The sequence below is a fragment of the Eretmochelys imbricata genome, chromosome 3 (assembly GCF_965152235.1).
Source record: "Eretmochelys imbricata isolate rEreImb1 chromosome 3, rEreImb1.hap1, whole genome shotgun sequence".
Lineage (NCBI taxonomy): Eukaryota > Metazoa > Chordata > Testudines > Cheloniidae > Eretmochelys > Eretmochelys imbricata.
In genome coordinates this window covers 151,612,840-151,637,343 of record NC_135574.1, presented here as the reverse complement: position 1 = coordinate 151,637,343, position 24,504 = coordinate 151,612,840, and the positions used below count along the sequence as shown (strand labels likewise).

General features: G+C 41.3%; 1 protein-coding gene across 1 annotated transcript in view; it reads left to right on the top strand.

Annotated features, from left to right (window-relative positions):
* Positions 1-24,504, top strand: part of KIF6 (kinesin family member 6) — a 283,991-nt gene that overhangs the window by 94,650 nt on the left and 164,837 nt on the right. The window contains exons 8-9 of the mRNA XM_077812187.1: positions 8,639-8,782; positions 15,154-15,240. Coding sequence (XP_077668313.1) covers positions 8,639-8,782; positions 15,154-15,240 — 231 coding nt within the window. The remainder of the gene's footprint in view (positions 1-8,638; positions 8,783-15,153; positions 15,241-24,504) is intronic.

Here is a 24,504-nt window from a genome sequence, read left to right as displayed (position 1 = left end):
ATTTTGGGTGGTCAAGCTGCATTCTGTTGTGGATCATACATCATTAATAGAAATGGTTATTAAGGGACTGATCTAAATCCCATTTCATGTAGTGCAAAGATTCCTATTAGGTTCAATGAGAATTGGGCCCTAGAGCCCTGATTTTGCAATGAGCTCTACATAAATGCACATACAGATCTTATTGCAGGCTCAAATTCTCACTGAATTCTGACTGCAAAAGCTTTTACTGATGGTTCTAATGCATGAGCCTGAAAGAATTCAGCTTTATTCTCATACTCAAAATTAAGTTTGCAGTCAAATCAATGTATGTCACATCCAAAGGTTTCATATAATAAAATAATGTAAAATTAATATATAATTTTTAAAATTATGCTTGTAAAGATAGGGTATTGTGGATGTGGCATGACATACTGAAGTGGTTGGTTACCATACTGTATAGTCCCAGAGTATGCAGTCATAAGGTAATAATTACATGGATCTGGAAGATTCTTCAGCCAAGCAGATAATATTTTTCATAGAAACCATTTTTTAAAATCTGAATGATAAAGGAGTGTTCTTATGCTGATTGCATAATGAGGCTTATTAAAATAATTGGGAGAAGCGCTACTGTACAAATATCTGGACAGATGTACCCTGGAAAGTATTTTGGAGTGAAGTTTCCATTAAGACACTTCATAATGAAAGTGCAAGCCAGTACTTGCTAAGATGTTTAAAATAAGAATAAACTTTGTGCGGGAGGGAAGTGTCTTGACAGCATATTGCACAAATATTGTATATACATCATAATTCTTCTAAACTTAAATCTAAGCGATTTCATTCTGGCTGTTACAAAATAAAAAAGTAAAGTATTTGCATATACGATCAAGATACAAAAGGAGCACTTAAAGACCTAAAGTCATTGCGGAGAAACTAAATGAATTCTTTGCTTCAGTCTTCACGGCTGAGGATGTTAGGGAGATTCCCAAACCTGAGCTGTCCTTTGTAGGAGACAAATCTGAGGAATTGTCACAGATTGAAGTGTCATTAGAGGAAGTTTTGGAATTAATTGATAAACCTAACAGTAACAAGTCACCGGGACCAGATGGCATTCACCCTAGAGTTCTGAAAGAACTCAAATGTGAAATTGCAGAACTATTAACTATGGTTTGTAACCTGTCCTTTAAATCAGCTTCTGTACCCAATGACTGGAAGATAGCTAATATAATGCCAATATTTAAAAAGGGCTCTAGAGGTGATCCCAGCAATTACAGACCGGTAAGTCTAACGTCAGTACTGGGCAAATTAGTTGAAACAATAGTAAAGAATAAAATTGTCAGACACACAGAAGAACATAAGTTTTTGGGCAAAAGTCAACATGGTTTCTGTAAAGCGAAATCATGTCTTACTAATCTATTGGAGTTCTTTGAAGGGGTCAACAAACATGTGGACAAGGGGAATCTAGTGGACATAGTGTACTTAGATTTCCAGAAAGCCTTTGACAAAGTCCCTCACCAAAGGCTCTTATGCAAATTAAGTTGTCATGGGATAAGTCAGAAGATCCTTTCATGGGCTGAGAACTGGTTAAAAGACAGGGAACAAAGGGTAGGAATAAATGGTAAATTTTCAGAATGGGGAGGGGTAACTAGTGGTGTTCCCCAAGAGTCAGTTCTAGGAGCAATCCTATTCAACTTATTCATAAATGATCTGGAGAAAGGGGTAAGCAGGGAGGTGGCAAAGTTTGCAGACAATACTAAACTGCTCAAGATAGTTAAGACCAAAGCAGACTGTGAAGAACTTCAAAAAGATCTCACAAAACTAAGTGATTGGGCAACAAAATGGCAAATAAAATGTAATGTGGATAAACGTAAAGTTATGCATATTGGAAAAAATAACCCCAACTACACATACAATATGATGGGGGCTAATTTTGCTACAGCTAATCAGGAAAGAGATCTTGGATAGTTCTCTGAAGACGTCCACACAGCGTGCAGCGGCAGTGAAAAAAGCAAACAGGATGTCAGGAATCATTAAAAAGGGGATAGAGCAGCATTTCCCAAACTTTTTTTGGCCACGGAACACTTTTTAGTCTATTATGGAACACTCATATTATTATTTTGTAGTCATGTGGTTTTCAAATAAAAAATTGCGTTATTTATGCTCAAATATATTTCATTTTATAAAACAAAGCAAAAATACAAATTTAAAACAACTTGAACTAACAATTTCTAACTTGAAAGCGCGTATAAAGTAGTACAAAAATCAAGTGCAAGAGTCAAAATTAAATTCTAGATTCTTTCACGGAACACCTATTCACATCTTACAGAACACCAGTGTTCCGCGGAACACAGTTTGGGAAACTCTGGGATAGAGAATAAGACGGAAAGTATCTTATTTCCCTTATATAAATCCATGGTACGCCCACATCTTGAATACTGCATACAGATGTGGTCTCCTCATCTCAAAAAAAGATGTACTGGCATTAGAAAAGGTTTAGAGAAGGGCCACTAAAATGATTAGTGGTTTGGAACAGGTCTGTAGTGAGGCGGTGTGGTTCCCTGCCACCCTGGAGAGAGACGAATCCCTCCAGACACCAGAATGGGCGGAACCAGGGAACTCTGAGCCCGCCCCCCAAAGGGTCAGGCACTGGCCCAGAAGTAGAAAGGCCCGACCTCAGGGCTCAGTGGGGAAGCAGCCGCTGGGGAGGCCAGATGCCTCCAGCCTAGCTCGTGAGTGGGAAAGCCCAGTGGTCTGCGGAAGACCTCAGAACTGGCCAGTCCTGCCCCGCGCCAGCTACCCGGAGGAGTTGCCAAGCCTGCCCCACACCAGGTACCCAGAGGAGGTGCCGAGCCTACCCCATGCCAGCTACCCGGAGAGGGTGCCAAGCCTGCCCTGCGCCAGCTACCAGAAGGAGTTGCCGAGTCTACCCCTGGCCAGCTATCCCGAGGAACCCATGGTGCTGGACCCCCGCGGAGGACACCACCCTGACCCAGATACCTCAAGAGGGGGAGTCTGGAAGTAGCCTGGGGGCAGCTGACCCTAGTCTGGCTGCAGCACTGCCAGAACCCATGTCAGTGTGTTGCGGCCAGGATCCCCATTGACTCAGCAGCAGGTCTTCTGCCACTGCTAGGGCCCTGGGCTAGGACGCAGTGGAGTGGGAGGGCCTGCGTCCCCCCTGCCACCCTACTCGTGGGTGGTAGTCTCCCCCTCTCCCAGGCCCTTTGGAACTTAGGGCCTGAGCTCACTGTTACTATACTCATAGAATATCAGGGTTGGAAGGGACCTCAGGAGGTCATCTAGTCCAACCCCCTGCTCAAAGCAGGACCAATCCCCAACTAAATCATCCCAGTCAGGGCTTTGTCAAGCTTGACCTTAAAAACTTCTAAGGAAGGTGTCAAGGTTCCTCCCCCACTCTGAACTCTAGGGTACAGATGTGGGGACCTGCATGAAACCTCCTAAGCTTACTTTCACCAGCTTAGGTTAAAACTTCCCCAAGGTACAAATTAATTTTATCCTTTGTCCCTGGATCTCCACTGCCACCACCAAACTCTAACTGGGTTTACTGGGAAACGTAGTTTGGACACATCTTTCCCCCCAAAATCCTCCCAAGCCTTGCACCCCACTTTCTGGGTAAGGTTTGGTAAAAATCCTCACCAATTTGCATAGGTGACCACAGACCCAAACCCTTGGATCTGAGAACAATGAAAAAGCATTCAGTTTTCTTACAAGAAGACTTTTAATAGAAGTAAAGAAATCCCCTCTGTAAAATCAGGATAGTAGATACCTTACAGGGTAATTAGATTCAAAACATAGAGAATCCCTCTAGGCAAAACCTTAAGTTACAAAAAAGACACACAGACAGGAATAGTCATTCTATTCAGCACAGTTCCTTTCTCAGCCATTTAAAGAAATCGTAATCTAACACATACCTAGCTAGATTACTTACTAAAAGTTCTAAGACTCCATTCCTGTTCTGTCCCCGGCAAAAGCAGCATACAGACACAGACCCTTTTTTTTCTCCCTCCTCCCAGCTTTTGAAAGTATCTTGTCTCCTCATTGGTCATTTTGGTCAGGTGCCAGAGAGGTTACCTTTAGCTTCTTAACCCTTTACAGGTGAGAGGATTTTTCCTCTGGCCAGGAGGGATTTTAAAGGGGTTTACCATTCCCTTTATATTTATGACTGAAGGAGAGTCCACCACCTCCCTAGGTAATGCATTCCAGTGTTTCACCACCCTCCAAGTGAAAAAGTTTTTTCCTAATATCCAACCTAAACCTCCCCCACTGCAACTTGAGACCATTACTCCTCATTCTGTCATCTGCTACCACTGAGAACAGTCTAGATCCATCCTCTTTGGAACCCCCTTTCAGGTAGTTGAAAGCAGCTATCAAATACCCGCTCATTCTTCTCTTACGCAGACTAAACAATCCCAGTTCCCTCAGCCTCTCCTCATAAGTCATGTGTTCCAGTCCCCTAATCATTTTTGTTGCCTTCTGTTGGACGTTTTCCAATTTTTCCACATCCTTCTTATACTGTTGTTGCTCAGCCCCTGCCTGAGGGCCTGAGCACCTGACTCACCAGAGCTCCAGCCTGACCCAGGGCCTGGGTCACTGTGTTTATTTGTACCTGCACCAAGACCATAGAGGAAGACTCCCACGGCTGGACTAATTCCCTGCAAGAGCTTTTCCCAAAGGGAGTGAGGAGGTGTGGTTCCTTGCTGCCCAGGAGAGAGCTGAGCCAGGCTAGCCTTTGTAGGTGTTCGTCTCACCTACAAGATATCTATCAAGCATTCTTACAAGTACAGTACCCACCTGCTGAAGTGAAGAAACAGATTGACAGAGCCAGAAGAGTACCAGAAGTTACCTACTACAGGACAGGCCCAACAAAGAAAATAACAGAACTCCACTAGCCATCACCTTCAGCCCCCAACTAAAACCTCTCCAACGCATCATCAAGGATCTACAACCTATCCTGAAGGACGACCCATCACTCTCACAGATCTTGGGAGACAGGCCAGTCCTTGCTTACAGACAGCTCCCCAACCTGAAGCAAATACTCACCAGCAACCACACAATAAAAACACTAACCCAGGAACCTATCCTTGCAACAAAGCCCATTGCCAACTGTGTCCACATATCTCTTCAGGGGACACCATCATAGGGCCTAATCACATCAGCCACACAATCAGAGGCTCGTTCACCTGCACATCTACCACTGTGATCATAGAATCATAGAATATCAGGGTTGGAAGGGACCTCAGGAGGTCCCACAGTATTCTTGCCAGCAAGTTAAAGAAGTATGGGCTGGATGAATGAACTATAAGGTGGATAGAAAGTTGGCTAGATTGTCGGGCTCAACAGATAGTGATCAATGGCTCCATGTCTAGTTGGCAGCCAGTGATATATGCCATCATGTGCCAGCAGTGCCCCTCTGCCATGTACATTGGCCAAACCGGACAGTCTCTACGTAAAAGAATAAATGAACCCAAATCAGACATCAAGAATTATAACATTCAAAAACCAGTCGAGAACACTTCAATACTTCAATCTCTCTGTTCACTCGATTACAGACCTAAACGTTGCAATTCTTCAATAAAAAAACTTCAAAAACAGACTCCAACGAGAGACTGCTGAATTGGAATTAATTTGCAAACTAGATACAATTAACTTAGGCTTGAATAAAGACTGGGAGTGAATGTGTCATTACACAAAGTAAAACTATTTCCCCATGTTTATTTTCCCGCCCTACTGTTCCTCACACGTTCTTGTCAACTACTGGAAATGACCCACCTTGATTATCACTACAAAAGGTTTTTTTTCTCTCCTGCTGGTAATAGCTCACCTTACCTGATCACTCTCGTTACAGTGTGTATGGTAACACCCATTGTTTCATGTTCTCTGTGTATATAAAATCTCCCCACTGTATTTTCCACTGCATGCATCTGATGAAGTGAGCTGTAGCTTATGAAAGCTTATGCTCAAATAAATTTGTTAATCTCTAAGGTGCCACAAGTCCTCCTTTTCTTTTTGCGGATACAGACTAACATGGCTGCTACTCTGAAACCTATCCCACCAGTACTCTTCCTTGTAATCCATCGCTACCAAGATTACTAACATTCCAGACTGATAAACAGCTTTCAAACAGCCGCCATTTAAAGAAAAAAAAAAGTAAAAAATGTCTCCTCCTTTTACCCCAAATGTGAAATTCCCTCCCATCTCCATATTACTTTGACCCAAGATCCAGGATAGATATTCATTAATATATGGTTCTATAATTTATCACATGGCTGCAGAAAAGAAGTTGTTTAATATATGGGATATTATTACATGATCAATAGCATATAATTTCTATAAACCAATATAGTGAGAATATCCATATGATGAACTCTGTATTTAGTTCCTTATCCTGGTCCCCTTCAAGTTCATGATTTATTTACATTGATTTAATTGTTGCCCTTGGGCCCTGATTCTGTACACACACTTACACATGTGAGCAACTTTATGCATATAAATACTCCCATTGGCTTTAATAAAGCTGCTCATGTGAATAAAGTTATGTTTTTGCAGGTTCAGGGGCTTGTTTTGAACCTGTATTAATCCTCACCTGCTCTTTGCTCATTGGTTTATATCATATAGGCCTATATTTTATATTCCACACTTTAGAATATATTTTAGACAGCTGCCGTGTCAAAAAATATATACATATATATTTTAAAAAGTGTCAAATGTTTCTTTCTCCTCAAATATGCAAACTTTCTCCCTTAAACTACAGTGATCCAAGATGACAAATTGCAATCCTGTATTAGTGGCATTTGCATTATTACTGAAGAGATGGAAATGTCCTCTTTGTAATGGTGTAAAGGCAAGGATGATTTTGTGGTTAAGGCATCACACTGCACCTTAAAAGACCTGAGTTCAGTTCCTGGCTTTTCCAAAGACATCTCGTGTGACCTTCTAAAAGTCACTTGGGCTTGTCTACATGAACATTTAGTTCTCGACAAGATGCAATGTGAATCTCCCCCGCACCACCCTGCCATGCACTAACTGTCCATATGAACATCGCTGTCATGTAGTAATGGATCATTAGTTCATTTTGGTCTAGTCCTATGTCAAAGAGGACTAGATCAAAGCAAACTAACAAACTGTTAATGTTCATCAGCAGGGTCCACACAGATAGTTTAGTTGGCAAACTAGTGCAGAATAAATTCACACCTCAGCTTGCTGCAAACTAATTGTTTGTGTAAACAAGCCCTTAATTTCTCTGCCCTCCAGATTGTCCTATTTATACTCAAAAGTCTCTTACAACTTGCTGAAGAAGGATGATCTTGTGGTTAAAGGACTACGGTGGGAGTTGAGAGAATTGGGTTCAGTTACCAGCTCTGCCACAGACTTCCGATGTGAGCTTCAGCAAGTTATTGAATTTCTCCTTGGTTCCCCATCTATAAAATGGGGATAATACTTCCTTCCTCTTACCCTTTGCCTGTCTTGCCTGTTTGGAGCATAAGCTGTTTGCAGCAGGGACTGTTTGTTATTATGTGTATATGCGCAGGCACTTCCTAACAAAATGGGGATTCTAGGAACTTCTGTCATATTAATAATAAAATTAGTTACTTCTATTAGATTGCAAGGTACTTAATCTTAAAATCTAGAAAAGCGATTTAAGATAGTTTTTAAAAGTATTAAAATGAATGCTATTTGCCCATCTAAGTCTGCTACCATAAAACTAATGGTAATAAGGAACTTGGGCTTCTTGGGGAGAGGTAATAGATTATAATTATTAATTATAATAATAATTAATAAAAATCAACACGCCAACATTTTAAAATTACTTTTTCATATAAACAAAATATGTGATGATGTATGTTTTTATATTTTGTGTTGTCATCTGCATAATTGACTCCTGGCTTCACTATTTGTGGGGATAGAACTATGCCAAATTTTTACCAATAAAAACCTTTATACCACCACACACCATCATGGAATCTTTGCTACTTTGTAATAATTAAATCTTTTAATGTAAATATCTGACAAGAGAATCAAGAATGGTAGGTGTATCATTTCCTTTTTGACTATATATCTGTATTTAAACTGAACTATGTCTTATTTTATATTTTTCCAGCAGTACATTACACAGTATCTAGCCTTAGAGGGTTTTTTTTCCACATGCACACGTTTCAAGAGAGGTTACAAAAATACATGAACAAGCCCCATGAAGAGAACAATGGGATTTTGAAAATATCTGATTTTCTTTTTTTATGTAAAGGAAGCCTTTACTTTGGGAATGTCTACATTTCAACTTAGTAGTAGGCTAGAGGAAAATACCTTCTATTAATTTAATTTAGTTCTTCATGAAAGTTGCTGTTATATTAGTGAGATTATAGTAAGATTATATTAGTAAGATTATAAATTTATCATGTGTCCCAGTTTCCTTTTTGCTGAGAAATTGCAAAGCAAAGCTAGAACACAATGAAATCCACTTTTGTTTGTCCTGTTAAGACATACATGTGTGTATGAGTAGTAGATACTTGTGCTTAAAGTTAAACATGTGCATAAGTCTTTGCAACATCAGGGCCTCAGATTGCAGGATAGGTGTTTCCTCCTCTTGTGCATATGGTACATACATGTGCAGATTTAAAAGTCTCATGTATTGCTGCTCTTATTTCAGGTAATAATTGCCCTAGCAGAGAAACATCGATCTCACATTCCCTACAGGAACTCTGTGATGACTTCGGTGCTCAGAGACAGCCTGGGAGGAAACTGCATGACCACCATGATTGCAACACTCTCTTTAGACAAAAGAAACATAGATGTATGTCATCCCTTTCTGAATTTGTTAATGTTTTCTTTTCATGTGTGTATGCTTAAATTTCTGACACGCTAAAGTTTTGAAAATCTTTCTTGCCAATGCCTCCAATGTGCAATCTTGTCAATGGAAATTGCAGTATGATAGACTAAAATCATCACTTATGTCCACTACATAAGCGATCTATGCGATCAACTTCACATTTCAAAGCCAAATTCTGATCTATTATGTGGGTGAATGTAACCTATCTATAATATTATAGTACCCTTGACAGATCTTACAAGATATGCAGCAGTATTAAACATTAGCTGGGTTCAGAATCAGGCTCTAATGTATCCTTTATTAATTGTGTTATTCTTTAAGTAATCTCAGATGAGGGGGAACAGTGATAGAGGAGATATGCCTAGTGATGAATAGGTGAATACTTAAAACCTGATGATGAAGAAATGTGTGAATTGTGAGTAAGGTTTGGCAAGGAATTTTCCCAAGGGCATGTTGATAAGGACAGCTGGTGCAGTCCTGCCCCCCTGAAGTCCATATCAGTACTCCCATAGACTTCAGTGAGGCCAAGAGTTCACTCTTTGGGTATTGGGGGAGGGTTGTGGGTGGGGTTTGATTGAGGTGCTGGGAGGAATGTATGCACATGTTTTGGTTTGTTGGCCTTTCTGTGGATCAAGTTGGTTTATCTATCTGTCTTTCCTATCTGTTTTTTTTTTAATTTAGACATGTTCTAGGTCAGCGGTTCTCAACCTATTTATCATTGTGGGCTGCATGTGCGACCAACAGTGTGTTACTTGGGCTGCAGGTTGAGAACCACAGCGCTCCCCCAACCCTTCCACAGACCCCTATGCCCAGTGCCCCTCTCTTCCCCCATCCAGAGACTCCCCTCTACAGAGTGAGGGCCAGAAGTGGAAGTGTAGGGCAGGCGGCAGGGACCCCAGACCCCACACCCTGCCATGCAAGGCCAGGTGGCAGCCCAAGACCCCGTCATGCGGCAGCCCCAGCCCCAGGCCCACCCCGTGCAGCAGCCCCAGGACCCTGCTGTGCAAGGCCGGGCAGCAGCCCTGATCCCGGTGCATGGGGCCTGGCCAGGCAGCCAGGACCCTGGACCCCATTGTGCGGGTCAGGCAGTCTTTAGCACACAGCTGGGCTGCAGCTGTTTGCTAATTGGGCTGCATGTGGCCCACGGATTGAGAACCACTGTTCTAGGTGTTCTGCAGGTTGTGCCTGGACTAGCTACAATCTAGTTAAATCCTAACCTTCCATAAAATCAGAACATTTTAAAATGAACAAAAACCAAGTTATTCTCAGACGTATAGTGGAAAGAACTAATGATCTGTAAAAGGAAAATAAGATGATCTTTTACTAGCTGAAGCACAAGATAGGATACATTTTTAATGTACTTATTAAGAGTTGTGAACAGGTAATTGTGCAGGCATAACTTGTAGCTGCACATGCAAAATGCATAGTTCTGTCTATGCAATTATCTGTGTTGTTTCAGAGTAACAGCCGTGTTAGTCTGTATTCGCAAAAAGAAAAGGAGTACTTGTGGCACCTTAGAGACTAACCAATTTATTTGAGCATGAGCTTTCGTGAGCTACAGCTCACTTCATCAGATACATACCGTGGAAACTGCAGCAGACTTTATATATACACAGAGAATATGAAACAATACCTCCTCCCACCCCACTGTCCTGCTGGTAATAGCTTATCTAAAGTAATCGTCAGGTTAGGCCATTTCCAGCACAAATCCAGGTTTTCTCACCCTCCACCCCCCCACACAAATTCACTCTCCTGCTGGTGATAGCCCATCCAAGGTGACAACTCTTTACACAATGTGCATGATAATGAAGTTAGGCCATTTCCTGCACAAATCCAGGTTCTCTCACTCCCTCACCCCCCTCCAAAAACCCACCCCCATACACACACAGACTCACTCTCCTGCTGGTAATAGCTCGTCCAAACTGACCACTCTCCAAGTTTAAATCCAAGTTAAACCAGAACATCTGGGGGGGGGGGGGAGGAAAAAACAAGAGGAAATAGGCTACCTTGCATAATGACTTAGCCACTCCCAGTCTCTATTTAAGCCTAAATTAATAGTATCCAATTTGCAAATGAATTCCAATTCAGCAGTTTCTCGCTGGAGTCTGGATTTGAAGTTTTTTTGTTTTAAGATAGCAACCTTCATGTCTGTGATTGCGTGACCAGAGAGATTGAAGTGTTCTCCGACTGGTTTATGAATGTTATAATTCTTGACATCTGATTTGTGTCCATTTATTCTTTTACGTAGAGACTGTCCAGTTTGACCAATGTACATGGCAGAGGGGCATTGCTGGCACATGATGGCATAAATCACATTGGTGGATGTGCAGGTGAACGAGCCTCTGATAGTGTGGCTGATGTTATTAGGCCCTGTGATGGTGTCCGCTGAATAGATATGTGGGCACAATTGGCAACGGGCTTTGTTGCAAGGATAAGTTCCTGGGTTAGTGGTTCTGTTGTGTGGTATGTGGTTGTTGGTGAGTATTTGCTTCAGGTTGCGGGGCTGTCTGTAGGCAAGGACTGGCCTGTCTCCCAAGATTTGTGAGAGTGTTGGGTCATCCTTTAGGATAGGTTGTAGATCCTTAATAATGCGTTGGAGGGGTTTTAGTTGGGGGCTGAAGGTGACGGCTAGTGGCGTTCTGTTATTTTCTTTGTTAGGCCTGTCCTGTAGTAGGTAACTTCTGGGAACTCTTCTGGCTCTATCAATCTGTTTCTTTACTTCCGCAGGTGGGTATTGTAGTTGTAAGAAAGCTTGACAGAGATCTTGTAGGTGTTTGTCTCTGTCTGAGGGGTTGGAGCAAATGCAGTTGTATCGCAGAGCTTGGCTGTAGACGATGGATCGTGTGGTGTGGTCAGGGTGAAAGCTGGAGGCATGCAGGTAGGAATAGCGGTCAGTAGGTTTCCGGTATAGGGTGGTGTTTATGTGACCATTGTTTATTAGCACTGTAGTGTCCAGGAAGTGGATCTCTTGTGTGGACTGGACCAGGCTGAGGTTGATGGTGGGATGGAAATTGTTGAAATCATGGTGGAATTCCTCAAGGGCTTCTTTTCCATGGGTCCAGATGATGAAGATGTCATCAATATAGCGCAAGTAGAGTAGGGGCTTTAGGGGACGAGAGCTGAGGAAGCGTTGTTCTAAATCAGCCATAAAAATGTTGGCATACTGTGGGGCCATGCGGGTACCCATAGCAGTGCCGCTGATCTGAAGGTATACATTGTCCCCAAATGTGAAATAGTTATGGGTAAGGACAAAGTCACAAAGTTCAGCCACCAGGTTAGCCGTGACATTATCGGGGATAGTGTTCCTGACGGCTTGTAGTCCATCTTTGTGTGGAATGTTGGTGTAGAGGGCTTCTACTTCCATAGTGGCCAGGATGGTGTTATCAGGAAGATCACCGATGGATTGAAGTTTCCTCAGGAAGTCAGTGGTGTCTCGAAGGTAGCTGGGAGTGCTGGTAGCGTAGGGCCTGAGGAGGGAGTCTACATAGCCAGACAATCCTGCTGTCAGGGTGCCAATGCCTGAGATGATGGGGCGCCCAGGATTTCCAGGTTTATGGATCTTGGGTAGTAGATAGAATATCCCAGGTCGGGGTTCCAGGGGTGTGTCTGTGCGGATTTGATCTTGTGCTTTTTCAGGAAGTTTCTTGAGCAAATGCTGTAGTTGCTTTTGGTAACTCTCAGTGGGATCATAGGGTAATGGCTTGTAGAAACTCGTGTTGGAGAGCTGCCGAGCAGCCTCTTGTTCATATTCCGACCTATTCATGATGACAACAGCACCTCCTTTGTCAGCCTTTTTGATTATGATGTCAGAGTTGTTTCTGAGGCTGTGGATGGCATTGCGTTCCGCATGGCTGAGGTTATGGGGCAAGTGATGCTGCTTTTCCACAATTTCAGCCCGTGCACGTCGGCGGAAGCACTCTATGTAGAAGTCCAGTCTGCTGTTTCGACCTTCAGGAGGAGTCCACCTAGAATCCTTCTTTCTGTAGTGTTGGTAGGGAGACCTCTGTGGATTAGTATGTTGTTCAGAGGTATTTTGGAAATATTCCTTGAGTCGGAGACGTCGAAAATAGGATTCTAGGTCACCACAGAACTGTATCATGTTCATGGGGGTGGAGGGGCAGAAGGAGAGGCCCCGAGATAGAACAGCTGCTTCTGCTGGGCTGAGAGTATAGTTGGATAGGTTAACAATATTGCTAGGTGGGTTGAGGGAACCATTGCTGTGGCCCCTTGTAGCATGTAGTAGTTTAGAAAGTTTAGTGTCCTTTTTCTTTTGTAGAGAAGCAAAGTGTGCGTTGTAAATGGCTTGTCTAGTTTTAGTAAAATCCAGCCACGAGGAAGTTTGTGTGGAAGGTTGGTTTTTTATGAGAGTATCCAGTTCTGAGAGCTCATTCTTAATCTTTCCCTGTTTGCTGTAGAGGATGTTGATCAGGTGATTCCGCAGTTTCTTTGAGAGCATGTGGCACAAGCTGTCAGCATAGTCTGTGTGGTATGTAGATTGTAATGGATTTTTTACCTTCAGTCCTTTTGGTACGATGTCCATCTGTTTGCATTTGGAAAGGAAGATGATGTCTGTCTGTATCTGTGCAAGTTTTTTCATGCAGTTGATAGATTTCCACTCCATACGGCTAAATGCAGTGCCTTGCATAATGACAGGTTTCAGAGTAACAGCCGTGTTAGTCTGTATTCGCAAAAAGAAAAGGAGTACTTGTGGCACCTTAGAGACTAACCAATTTATTTGAGCATGAGCTTTCGTGAGCTACAGCTCACTTCATCAGATACATACCGTGGAAACTGCAGCAGACTTTATATATACACAGAGAATATGAAACAATACCTCCTCCCACCCCACTGTCCTGCTGGTAATAGCTTATCTAAAGTAATCGTCAGGTTAGGCCATTTCCAGCACAAATCCAGGTTTTCTCACCCTCCACCCCCCCACACAAATTCACTCTCCTGCTGGTGATAGCCCATCCAAGGTGACAACTCTTTACACAATGTGCATGATAATGAAGTTAGGCCATTTCCTGCACAAATCCAGGTTCTCTCACTCCCTCACCCCCCTCCAAAAACCCACCCCCATACACACACAGACTCACTCTCCTGCTGGTAATAGCTCGTCCAAACTGACCACTCTCCAAGTTTAAATCCAAGTTAAACCAGAACATCTGGGGGGGGGGGAGAGGAAAAAACAAGAGGAAATAGGCTACCTTGCATAATGACTTAGCCACTCCCAGTCTCTATTTAAGCCTAAATTAATAGTATCCAATTTGCAAATGAATTCCAATTCAGCAGTTTCTCGCTGGAGTCTGGATTTGCTGCTGTCACCCATTTTGTACATCCAGTCACCAGTTTGTATCCTGGTGAGTCTATTTTGTATTGGAATTTAGGCTCCTATTTAGAAATATTTGATCCAATCACTGAATCAGCCAGAATGACCCAGATATTAATGGTACAGTGACAGTTTTCACTTTCTTGCTGCAATATCTACTAGATATTACACTTTATTCATTTGGGCTGAAATTTTCCAAAAAAATTTAGCCCGAGGCAGACATACAACAATAAAATTTCAGCCCAAATGAATAAAGTTTGTCAATGTTATATACAACCTAAAAGAGGATCAACTGCAGTAAGAAGTGTTGAACAACATTAATAATAGGTGGTGCTGCTAGCCCAGTCTATAATATGTAATTTAATAATTACATATGAAATCATTGTGATAGGACATTTTTTAGGATTCCTGTCTTGAAAGGAAATGCTTTGGCTTTGCCTAAACATTTATTTTTGAAAAATGCCACAGCATGATTTAGAAGTTGTTTATCCTGTAACTGCTTTTTGTTCTACTGATGTTCCCTTTTATTTAGAGGGCTAGATCCTAAGCTCTTGATATTGAAGTTAGTTGTGAATTTGGCCCATAAATGTTAAGTTTTCTAGTGAGGAGTGTGGAGGTAGGGGGTACTGATATGGTGTTCTCTTTGAAGGTACTTTGACCTTGCAACTTACTTTCCCCTTAGCTCACCAAAGTCTGGATTTGTTAACTTTTTGCTGCAAATCCTACCTCTTTTTTGTGAGTATTGGTGATAGAATGGGTTGATGAGTTGGATATGGGTGTCTTTATTTGAGAGGTTTATCTGGCAGGTTAATAAGTTGATAGTTAGAATAATTGTACTGAATTTTGTTTGGTTTTTTTTAGAGATTTGAAGTGCCAGGAGTGTGAGATTGGTACTGTAAAATGTAAAATTAAAAAAAAAATTCCTCCTTAAAATAGCACTCAGCGTTGAATTTAGCAAAACCATTTATATCAGTGCATGCTAAAGGAGTTATTTTTTTCTTTCCAGGAATCTATATCAACCTGCAGATTTGCACAGCGAGTTGCACTTATTAAGAATGAGGCAGTTCTTAATGAAGAAATTGACCCTAGACTGGTAAGAGGGTTTTTGAGTGGTGGCATTGTTTTTTTGTTTTGTTTAGTTTTAGTAAAAAGGGACAGCTATATGTATGTTGAAGATTTCATGATGCCATTAAGTCATGTTTAGATACAAGTCCCAGCTTTTGCTGTAAAATTGCTGCTGTTGTTTTTATTTGTCCATCTGAGGATAATTACAATTAACCTGACCTCTATTTTATGTCACTGTAAATTATCTCATGGTGAAGTCCACAGCAGCAGTGACTAGTGTTCCGTACATTATTTCCAGGGAAGGCTCATTACCATGCCATATGAGCCAGATCACTGATAAATATGCAGTGTAAGGTTTGGTAAAACTAAGGAATATCCACTTTGTGCTTGAGCTAAGAGCATTAAGATGAAGCAAGTTTGAAACTGTTATTCTAGAGTGGGGCCACTTCTCTGTTAGTGCAGAATGAAGACTGGTTAATTCTCAAAAGGAGGACCATATATATGAACATCTCATGGTTTTAACTATTTGCTTTTGAAATTAAAACCTCTGAGAACTGTTCACTGTGTAAACTTATCATTAATAATCCTACTGTACAATAGAGAATTCACTCCTGAAGATGACTTAGCTTGACTCTGACATTTTTTTATACATAGACCATAAATATATTAGAAATCAAACTAAACTTTCAGCATAGAGCAAATGTAGTAAGTACACGATGAAAGATTTCATTCAGTAAGATTTAGATTTAGTAGTATCGGCCAGTGACAAATCTGTTAATGAATTATATTTTTGAATCTACTATTTCTAGATTCCTTATAAGGTATTCTCCTCTTTTCTGCTGATAATATTTCTGCTTCTCAGTTACAGTAAAGAATAAATCTACATTCCAGGAAGTCTCTTTACAATGTATATAAATGAGGAAGGCAAACTCATTTGGTTGTTTGAATCTTTTCAAGGATTTGAGTAGGGGCTGTTTTCACTGCCTATTATGAAGGTTGCCTGACACTTCCGATTATAAGACCCTGCGTTCAGTTGCTTATAACTTTGCCAAATCTTAGCGCTGAAATTTTCCATGCAGGATGTCTGTCACAAGCTGATTTATTTATTTATTTATTTATTTATCTGAAAATTGCTGCCAAAATTGTGTAACTGATTCTGAGAAGACCAAGGCTATGGAAAAATGTTGTTTTGTTTTGTGACCTTTTATTTGTACACCTCTAGAGCACCCATGCTTTGGGGCCAGGGATTTGAAATTTGGCAGAGGGGCAGACTGTGTCAGGGATATCTCATCTCTGTGAAAATACAGCCACATGTGGGCAAGTTGTAAGCCTTTGAAAAAATCAGTTTCCATATGCTCAGTAGAGACCACTTAGATTTTAGCAGCTAAATGCCCTGAAAATTTCACTCACATTAAGCATACTCCAGCCCAGGGCTCAGAAGGACTTTCTCTTCAGTTGCAGCTCTGGAATCCTGTGGTGCCCTGCTAGATCTGGAAACCTGAACTAGGAAGGAAGGAGTTTGTTTTTCCTGTGTCCTCAGTGACCCTCTACTGGGCCCAGGCAGTGTGAAGGAAGAAGCTGCCTGATTTGAATGTAGAGGGGACAAGAGCTGGAAGTGCAGGGTGAGGGTAATAGAGGGAGTAGATTGGGACAAGGAGCCTTAGGGGGAAGGGGAGTTGAAAGTAGGATAGGAGGTTGTTGGATGTGGGAAGAGGAAAATTGGGACTGGGAGTTCAGATACTATAATTAGCACAAAAGAAAATCTGATTGAAAAATTAATAATTCTGTCTTCAGAGGAGGATTTGAATAGCGTGCAGTAAGTAAGGCACAGGCCACAAATTGAACTGTTAGTAGAAAATAAAATATTGAATAGCTGCTCATCAAGTGAGCACTGTCCATCCTGTGCCCTGAATGCAACAGGGCTCTTGTGGGGAAAAAAAAAAAAAAACAGTATGTGATCAAGTAATTCAAGAGTGTATCACAGTTCACACACAGAGGGCTGAATTAAGTTTGCACAGGCAACTTTACTTCTGACATTTACTAACTTTTGAGTCTTTGACTTTGTAAACTTAATGTTTTTTAACAGAGTAGTCTTGTATATGTAATATAGACAGTAGCAGGTTCCTGACTGCGTAAGATTTCATTTAAAAAAAAACTGAGACAAAACTTAAATGCAAAGAAAGTCCAGCTTCCAGAACAATAACGTTTAAAATTAACATGAAATGGCTTTACAGGTGTTACTTCTACTGGAGTTTTCCAAATGGCTGCCATTGATGTAGTAGCCAAGTCTATGATGTCCAGTAAATACTCTAGCCTGATTGGTTTACTTTTCATATTTCATTGCCAAAATTCCTTTCCACAATAGCACATAGTACTTCTTGTGACGTGTTTCAGTGTGCATATTGCACTTCCTGTGTAGTGTGATACAGCATGGCCAGAAGGCAGCAGGAGAGTGATATAGTAGAGATATGTAAGTCCCAGGATGAGGAGAAGCCTTATTCCCTGTAGAGGGAAGAAAGGTTTCTATAGATTAATTAAAAGCACATGAAGCCAATTAGAGCACCTGAAGGCAGTCACCTGACAACCTCCCCCCCTGCTTCAATCAGCCAGGGGAAGGAGTTGGAGCAGAGAGCAGTTTGAAGGAGTTGAAGTAGAGGAGAGTTTGGAGAACTGCTGTGGCTGGCTAGAAGACCAAGGCCCTAGGTAAAGAGACACCCGGCTTGTGCAGCGAGAGAGAAGGCAGGAAGCCCCACAAGCTGAAGAGCAGGAGAGGGAAGTAGCCCAGGGGAAGGAAGCCCTAGTTCAAGTGGTTTGCCACTATGCTTCTCTGGGATACTAGTGGGACAGTAGATACCCTAGTTCAGAGACAGGAAACTGTGCCCTGAAAACCCCCCCCTCCCCTACCCACAAGAAGAGGAAGCGCGGGACCCATCATAATCGTGCCGGCAATTTGCCACAGTAGCTAAAGTAATTTAACTTTCAGTCCCATGCTTTTCTCTACCTTACCTTTCCCAAGTGTGCTGCAGTTGCCTATGTACTGCTTGCCATGTGCTATTGCTTCTTACTGTTCACAAAGTCAGTATGTGTGAATGCTTGTCTATTTTATATTTCTCTTTATTCTAATTTTGTTTTCATCCATAAGTAATAATTTTCTTATTAAAGATGGTTAGGAAGAATAAAAAAGGGAAGAAAAAATAACATCTGGTACACACAAGAACATTGATAGGATTTGTGTCAGTGGATACTTTATTGTTTCATATTGATGGCTTGAGATCAGAGAATTCTAAATGTAATCCTCATGTATATATCATCATCTGTCTGCCCTGATTAATAATGGCATAATCTAGTAGGAAGATGGTACACCACATTTAGTACCACAAGCATCCTGACATTTTAGCTGAGAAAAACGTCTTAATGCAGACATATTTTCCCGTGGCATTAACATTACCATCTTATCATTTTGATTTAATTTTTTTAGACACAATGTGTCTCTTTATGGTATCTGTTAATGCTGAAACTTTGCATTTAAGCCATGTATACAGTTTTGATCATTTAGAAGTTCAGTTACATAAATACTACAAGAATAGAATTTACTTTTCTATGCTACAGTTAGTGCTATATAAAACTCCTAGCATAGGGAAGTGAGGGTTCTTATAGCCACTTGCACAGTATAATTATCCAAAAAATCAGAAGTCCTGAGCATCCAGCACCTTCAGTGGGCTCTGCTAGGTGCTCAGCACTTTTGAAAATTAGGACACTTAGACATCTAAGTAAGGATTTAGGAATCTAACTTTCACCATACATTTTTAAATCTTGGCTGTAAGCTTTAATTATTTTTTTATAATCCATTATTGGGTTTTTCTACTAGCATATTAGAAGTTTAAATATAAGTAAAGTTTTTTCCAGCTATCTGAAATAAGAATTTCAGAGTTAGTTCTCCACTTTTCTGTTATAAAAGCAATTCACTGGGTCTCAGGAGAAAGAACAGTGGGCGTGCCATCTACATTTGTCTTGTTTCTTTCAAACACTTGGTCCTTGCACTGGCAGAGATAGCAATGCAAGGTAGAACTCACTATACTTAGGGTGGGCAGAGATGAGAACTTGTACTGAGTTTTAGAAATGAACTATCCTTTCTAAACTTAAATTTGGCTTCCTTTAATCTTGTGTTTCCTGTAACAATAATTATTGATCCATGTTTATTTAGATGGGCTATTTAAAACTTAGAAGCATTCAGCAGAAATGGAAGGGAAAAAGGGTGGCAATAGCTGTCTTAGTGATAAAATAGCTGCGGCTTCATAGCTCTGTAGAAATAAGGTACGCTACTGAGGTGGCATGCTTAATCCAGCGCTTAGTATGATGTAAGGCTTGGAACTGTTTCTTGGAGCAATCTTCACGCAGGTCTGCTGTACTTCTCTCTATCCAGGAAAAGAGGTTCCGTTGCTCCAGTTCCCATTAAGGAAGGAGGAGGAAGACTAAATCGAATAGAAATGGGATTTCTATGATAAAATGTTAGGCAGTAGACCTTGTTCAGCTCCTGAGGGAAGCAGGGAGGATTGAGGAAGAGAGCAGGGGCCTGAGAAGGAAGTTCCAGAAGAGGAGATGGGTAATAATCCACAGTCATAAAGGGAAAGTTTGCCACAAAAAAACTGCTTCCTTTGATGTATGTAACAGAATTAGAATATACACATTTGTCTATTTGACTTGTGGCTACTGTTTCCATTAAAAGATGCTATATGCAACACCCAGATTCACTGCATATTAACTTCATTTGATGAGAAGGTCTGTACTCCTGAAAGTTGGTATATTAGGAAGTAAAATAAAAAGTAATTTTCTGCACTGGTTACATAACCAATAACTTGTTTCCTTTGAAAACTCAGAGAGCATCATTTTAAGGAATGATCAGTTCAATACACTACAGCACATAATAATAGCTGTCTCAGCAAGTGGGCCGCATATTGAACATCAAACGATATTCTCTTCCGACACAGTGCAACATTTGGGTAATGTTACATAAATTTCTCCAGAGGGAGAAAGCTTGGATGCAGTGAGGAAAGAGTGATAGATGTGTTGCAGTATATAGAGAACAACAAAGATCTAAGAAGGAGTATAAGTTCAAGATAAAATCTCATTGTATTATTTTGTTGATATCCAACTACTAGTATTGGAACCCATAATTCTTAGTGGGCATAAAACTGCAGAAATGGAGGCTATCTTTGAAAACTGGACCATTGCTTTTCATCTTTGAAGAACACAGAATTTAAATGATTCTAGTTGAAACTATTTTGGGTCCCTTTTTTGTTCAGCATAACTTCCATAATCAATTCTTTTTAATACTCTAAAATAATCATTATAATTTCTGAAGTCTGACACAGTTAATTTTAATTGTATATTTTGTATTTCTGTGGACCCATAATTGGTTAATTTAAAAAAAATGAAGAAAGGGTTTTATATGATATAGGAGGCAGTTGATTTCTCAGGCATGTTTTTTTCTTTTGATTAATGAGTATCCTAACTCTGACTGACATTTACTGTTATCTAACACATTTCAGCCACCACTGTTAATGGGGCTGTGTTTATTTTAACTTGGTCTTAATGTTCAGAGGGGATAGGAGTGATCCTTGCTGGGTCTTCTCACACTTTGCTATAAATTCTTTCTCCCACAACTCCAGCTATTAAAAAAACTTAAAATGAGAGGCAAGTTGAAGGATAATAAAAGAAGTTTAACATTGCATGAGATGTTTTTTACCATATAGGGTTAAATCCTGCCACACCCTTTTCATGGCCCCAGAAGTCTTAATTGCAGTGAAACACATGCAGGGCCCCCAACATTTACTACATACTGCAGAGCTTTCCTTCCACATGTTCAGTGTGCTGCCATCTGCAAGGTGGTGTTTGGGGAGCAAAGCATAGTTGGACTAGGGAGGGTTAGAAATGGAGTTAGTGGATCTGTGATTTTATGAATCGATTGGCCATTCCCTCCCATGGAGTAAGGGGATAAAGCACAGGAACCATAGAGGCTACATGGTTCCATGACCACACTGTGGCCTAAGGGGATTCCTTGTCCTTCATGACTACCACAGTTATCTTCCCAGTGCACAGCTGTGTGTGCTGGGCTTATGATTTGGCACATAAAATTAAACACCATACTAGTTTCATGATTCATCATCTTTACTGTAAGTGCAGGTCATACAAAGGGAGTGCATAACACCTTAGTGCTACTAAGGTAAGTTTGACCCTGAAATGTATTTTATCCCTCAATAAGGAGAGTTACTGTATGTTTTTCACTGTTTATCTCAGCTAAACTGACCAATAGATGTGGAATCTTTTGATGCCCATTTTCTTCTCTTCTTCTTTAAAGCAGTTTAGCTTTGACTACCTCTGTTTCCAGACAAAAGTAGGATTTAGTTCAAACTAAAAACCAAACGCTGAGCTTCAATTGAATCTAGTATACTGTTGGCACTAATCAAAAAAAGATTAATAGTGAGCTGTAGCTCACGAAAGCTTATGCTCAAATAAATTTGTTCGTCTCTAAGGGTGCCTCAAGTACTCCTTTTCTTTTTTTAGAATAATAGTGTGACGTTCCCCTGGTGTTATCTGGACCTCTGATCTGCTAGATCACTCCAATCTTTGATTCTGGGAGCCAGCCTTACCCTGCTCTGCTCTGAGAACCCCCACTCCTGGGCTGTTCATGCACAGCCTCTAGCGCGTAAGCTGTTACCAGCTATGTGAGTGAGCACTTTTGGCCAGCCTCTGCTTGGACTGTGCAACTGCGTGACACTAGTCAATATCTCCGGTCCCAGACACAATCCTAGGAACCTCCATTTTGCAGTGTCCAGTTATGCCTGCTGGATGCTGCAAGCTTATTTGAGTTCGTCAATTTAACAAAGAATTGATATGCACCAGGCTTGTTATCCCAAGGGGAGTCTCTGACATGCTTCAAACCAAACTCATTGCTTCAGGTAGAATAAACAAACGAATGTATTAACTACAAAAGATAGACTTTAAGTGATTATAAGTCAAAGCACGACGAGTCAGATTTGGTCAAATGAAATAAAAATAAAACGCATTCTAAGCTGATCTTAACACTTTCAGTGCCCTTACAAATGTAGATGCTTCTCACCACGGGCTCACTGGTTGCGCTTCAGCCAGGCTCTCCCCTTTGTTCAGCGCTTCAGTCGCTTGATGGTGATGTCTGTAGAGGGAGGTGGAAGAGACAGGAAGAGCATGGCAAACATCTCTCCCTTTTATCATGTTCTTTCTTCCCTCTTGGCTTTGCCTCCCCGCTTCAGGGTCAGGTGAGCATTACCTCATCGTAGTCCCTGACTGACTAAGGGAAGGGGGGTGACTCACTTGAGAGTTCAACAGATCCTTTGTTGCTGCCTAGGCCAGTGTTCTTTGTTCCTGTGAGACTGGGCTGGGTTTGTCCCATACATGCACTGATGAGGTGTGAACTGCCTCTCTGTTCCTGGAGAGTTTTGCCTGGGCTTGTTTTAAGCCATGAGGACACATTTTCAACCTCATAACTATATGCATGAAATTACAACCTATAACATTATTATAACAACAATGCTCAGTGCATCATGAGCCTTCCTAAGACACCCAACATGACAAACTTTGCATTGGATACTGCACAATCATATTATAAGGATGAACATGGGGGTGCAGGGTGTTCCCTATGAGATAAAGAGTGTCACAAATAGTATTTTATAATTATGGTTATTTGGTTATTTTTAACACTGTTTTTAAAAAATCAACATTTTACTCCTACCCTGTAGATTGCATTTCAAATATAGATCAGATAAATGTTAATCATTGTAACATTTGAAATCGCTAACTAGAGAGTCAGCTGCACACACTGCCTTTTTATACTTCCAGCCTAAATTTTCACTTTAAAGTCTGTACCAAGTACTGGATCAGTATCAGAAAGTAACAGTAGAGTAACCAGTCCTAATATCAGATTAAAAATCCTGACATGCCAATGGCTAATGTAGTGCCAATCTTTAAAAAAGGGAAGAAGGAGGATCCTGGGAACTACAGGCCAGTCAGCCTCACCTCAGTCCCTGGAAAAATCATGGAGCAGGTCCTCAAAGAATCAATCCTGATGCACTTGCATGAGAGGAAAGTGATCAGGAACAGCCAGCATGGATTCACCAAGGGAAGGTCATGCCTGACTAATCTAATCGCCTTTTATGATGAGATTACTGGTTCTGTGGATGAAGGGAAAGCAGTGGATGTATTGTTTCTTGACTTTAGCAAAGCTTTTGACACTGTCTCTCACAGTATTCTTGTCAGCAAGTTAAGGAAGTATGGGCTGGATGAATGCACTATAAGGTGGGTAGAAAGCTGGCTAGATTGTCGGGCTCAACGGGTAGTGATCAATGGCTCCATGTCTAGTTGGCAGCCGGTATCAAGTGGAGTGCCCCAAGGGTCGGTCCTGGGGCCGGTTTTGTTCAATATCTTCATAAATGATCTGGAGGATGGTGTGGATTGCACTCTCAGCAAATTTGCGGATGATACTAAACTGGGAGGAGTGGTAGATACGCTGGAGGGGAGGGATAGGATACAGAAGGACCTAGACAAATTGGAGGATTGGGCCAAAAGAAATCTGATGAGGTTCAATAAGGATAAGTGCAGGGTCCTGCACTTAGGATGGAAGAATCCAATGCACCGCTACAGACTAGGGACCGAATGGCTAGGCAGCAGTTCTGCGGAAAAGGACCTAGGGGTGACAGTGGATGAGAAGCTGGATATGAGTCAGCAGTGTGCCCTTGTTGCCAAGAAGGCCAATGGCATTTTGGGTTGTATAAGTAGGGGCATAGCAAGCAGATCGAGGGACGTGATCGTTCCCCTCTATTCGACATTGGTGAGGCCTCATCTGGAGTACTGTGTCCAGTTTTGGGCCCCACACTACAAGAAGGATGTGGATAAATTGGAGAGAGTCCAGCGAAGGGCAACAAAAATGATTAGGGGTCTAGAACACATGACTTATGAGGAGAGGCTGAGGGAGCTGGGATTGTTTAGCCTGCAGAAGAGAAGAATGAGGGGGGATTTGCTAGCTGCTTTCAACTACCTGAAAGGGGGTTCCAAAGAGGATGGCTCTAGACTGTTCTCAATGGTAGCAGATGACAGAACGAGGAGTAATGGTCTCAAGTTGCAGTGGGGGAGGTTTACATTGGATATTAGGAAAAACTTTTTCACTAAGAGGGTGGTGAAACACTGGAATGCGTTACCTAGGGAGGTGGTAGAATCTCCTTCCTTAGAGGTTTTTAAGGTCAGGCTTGACAAAGCCCTG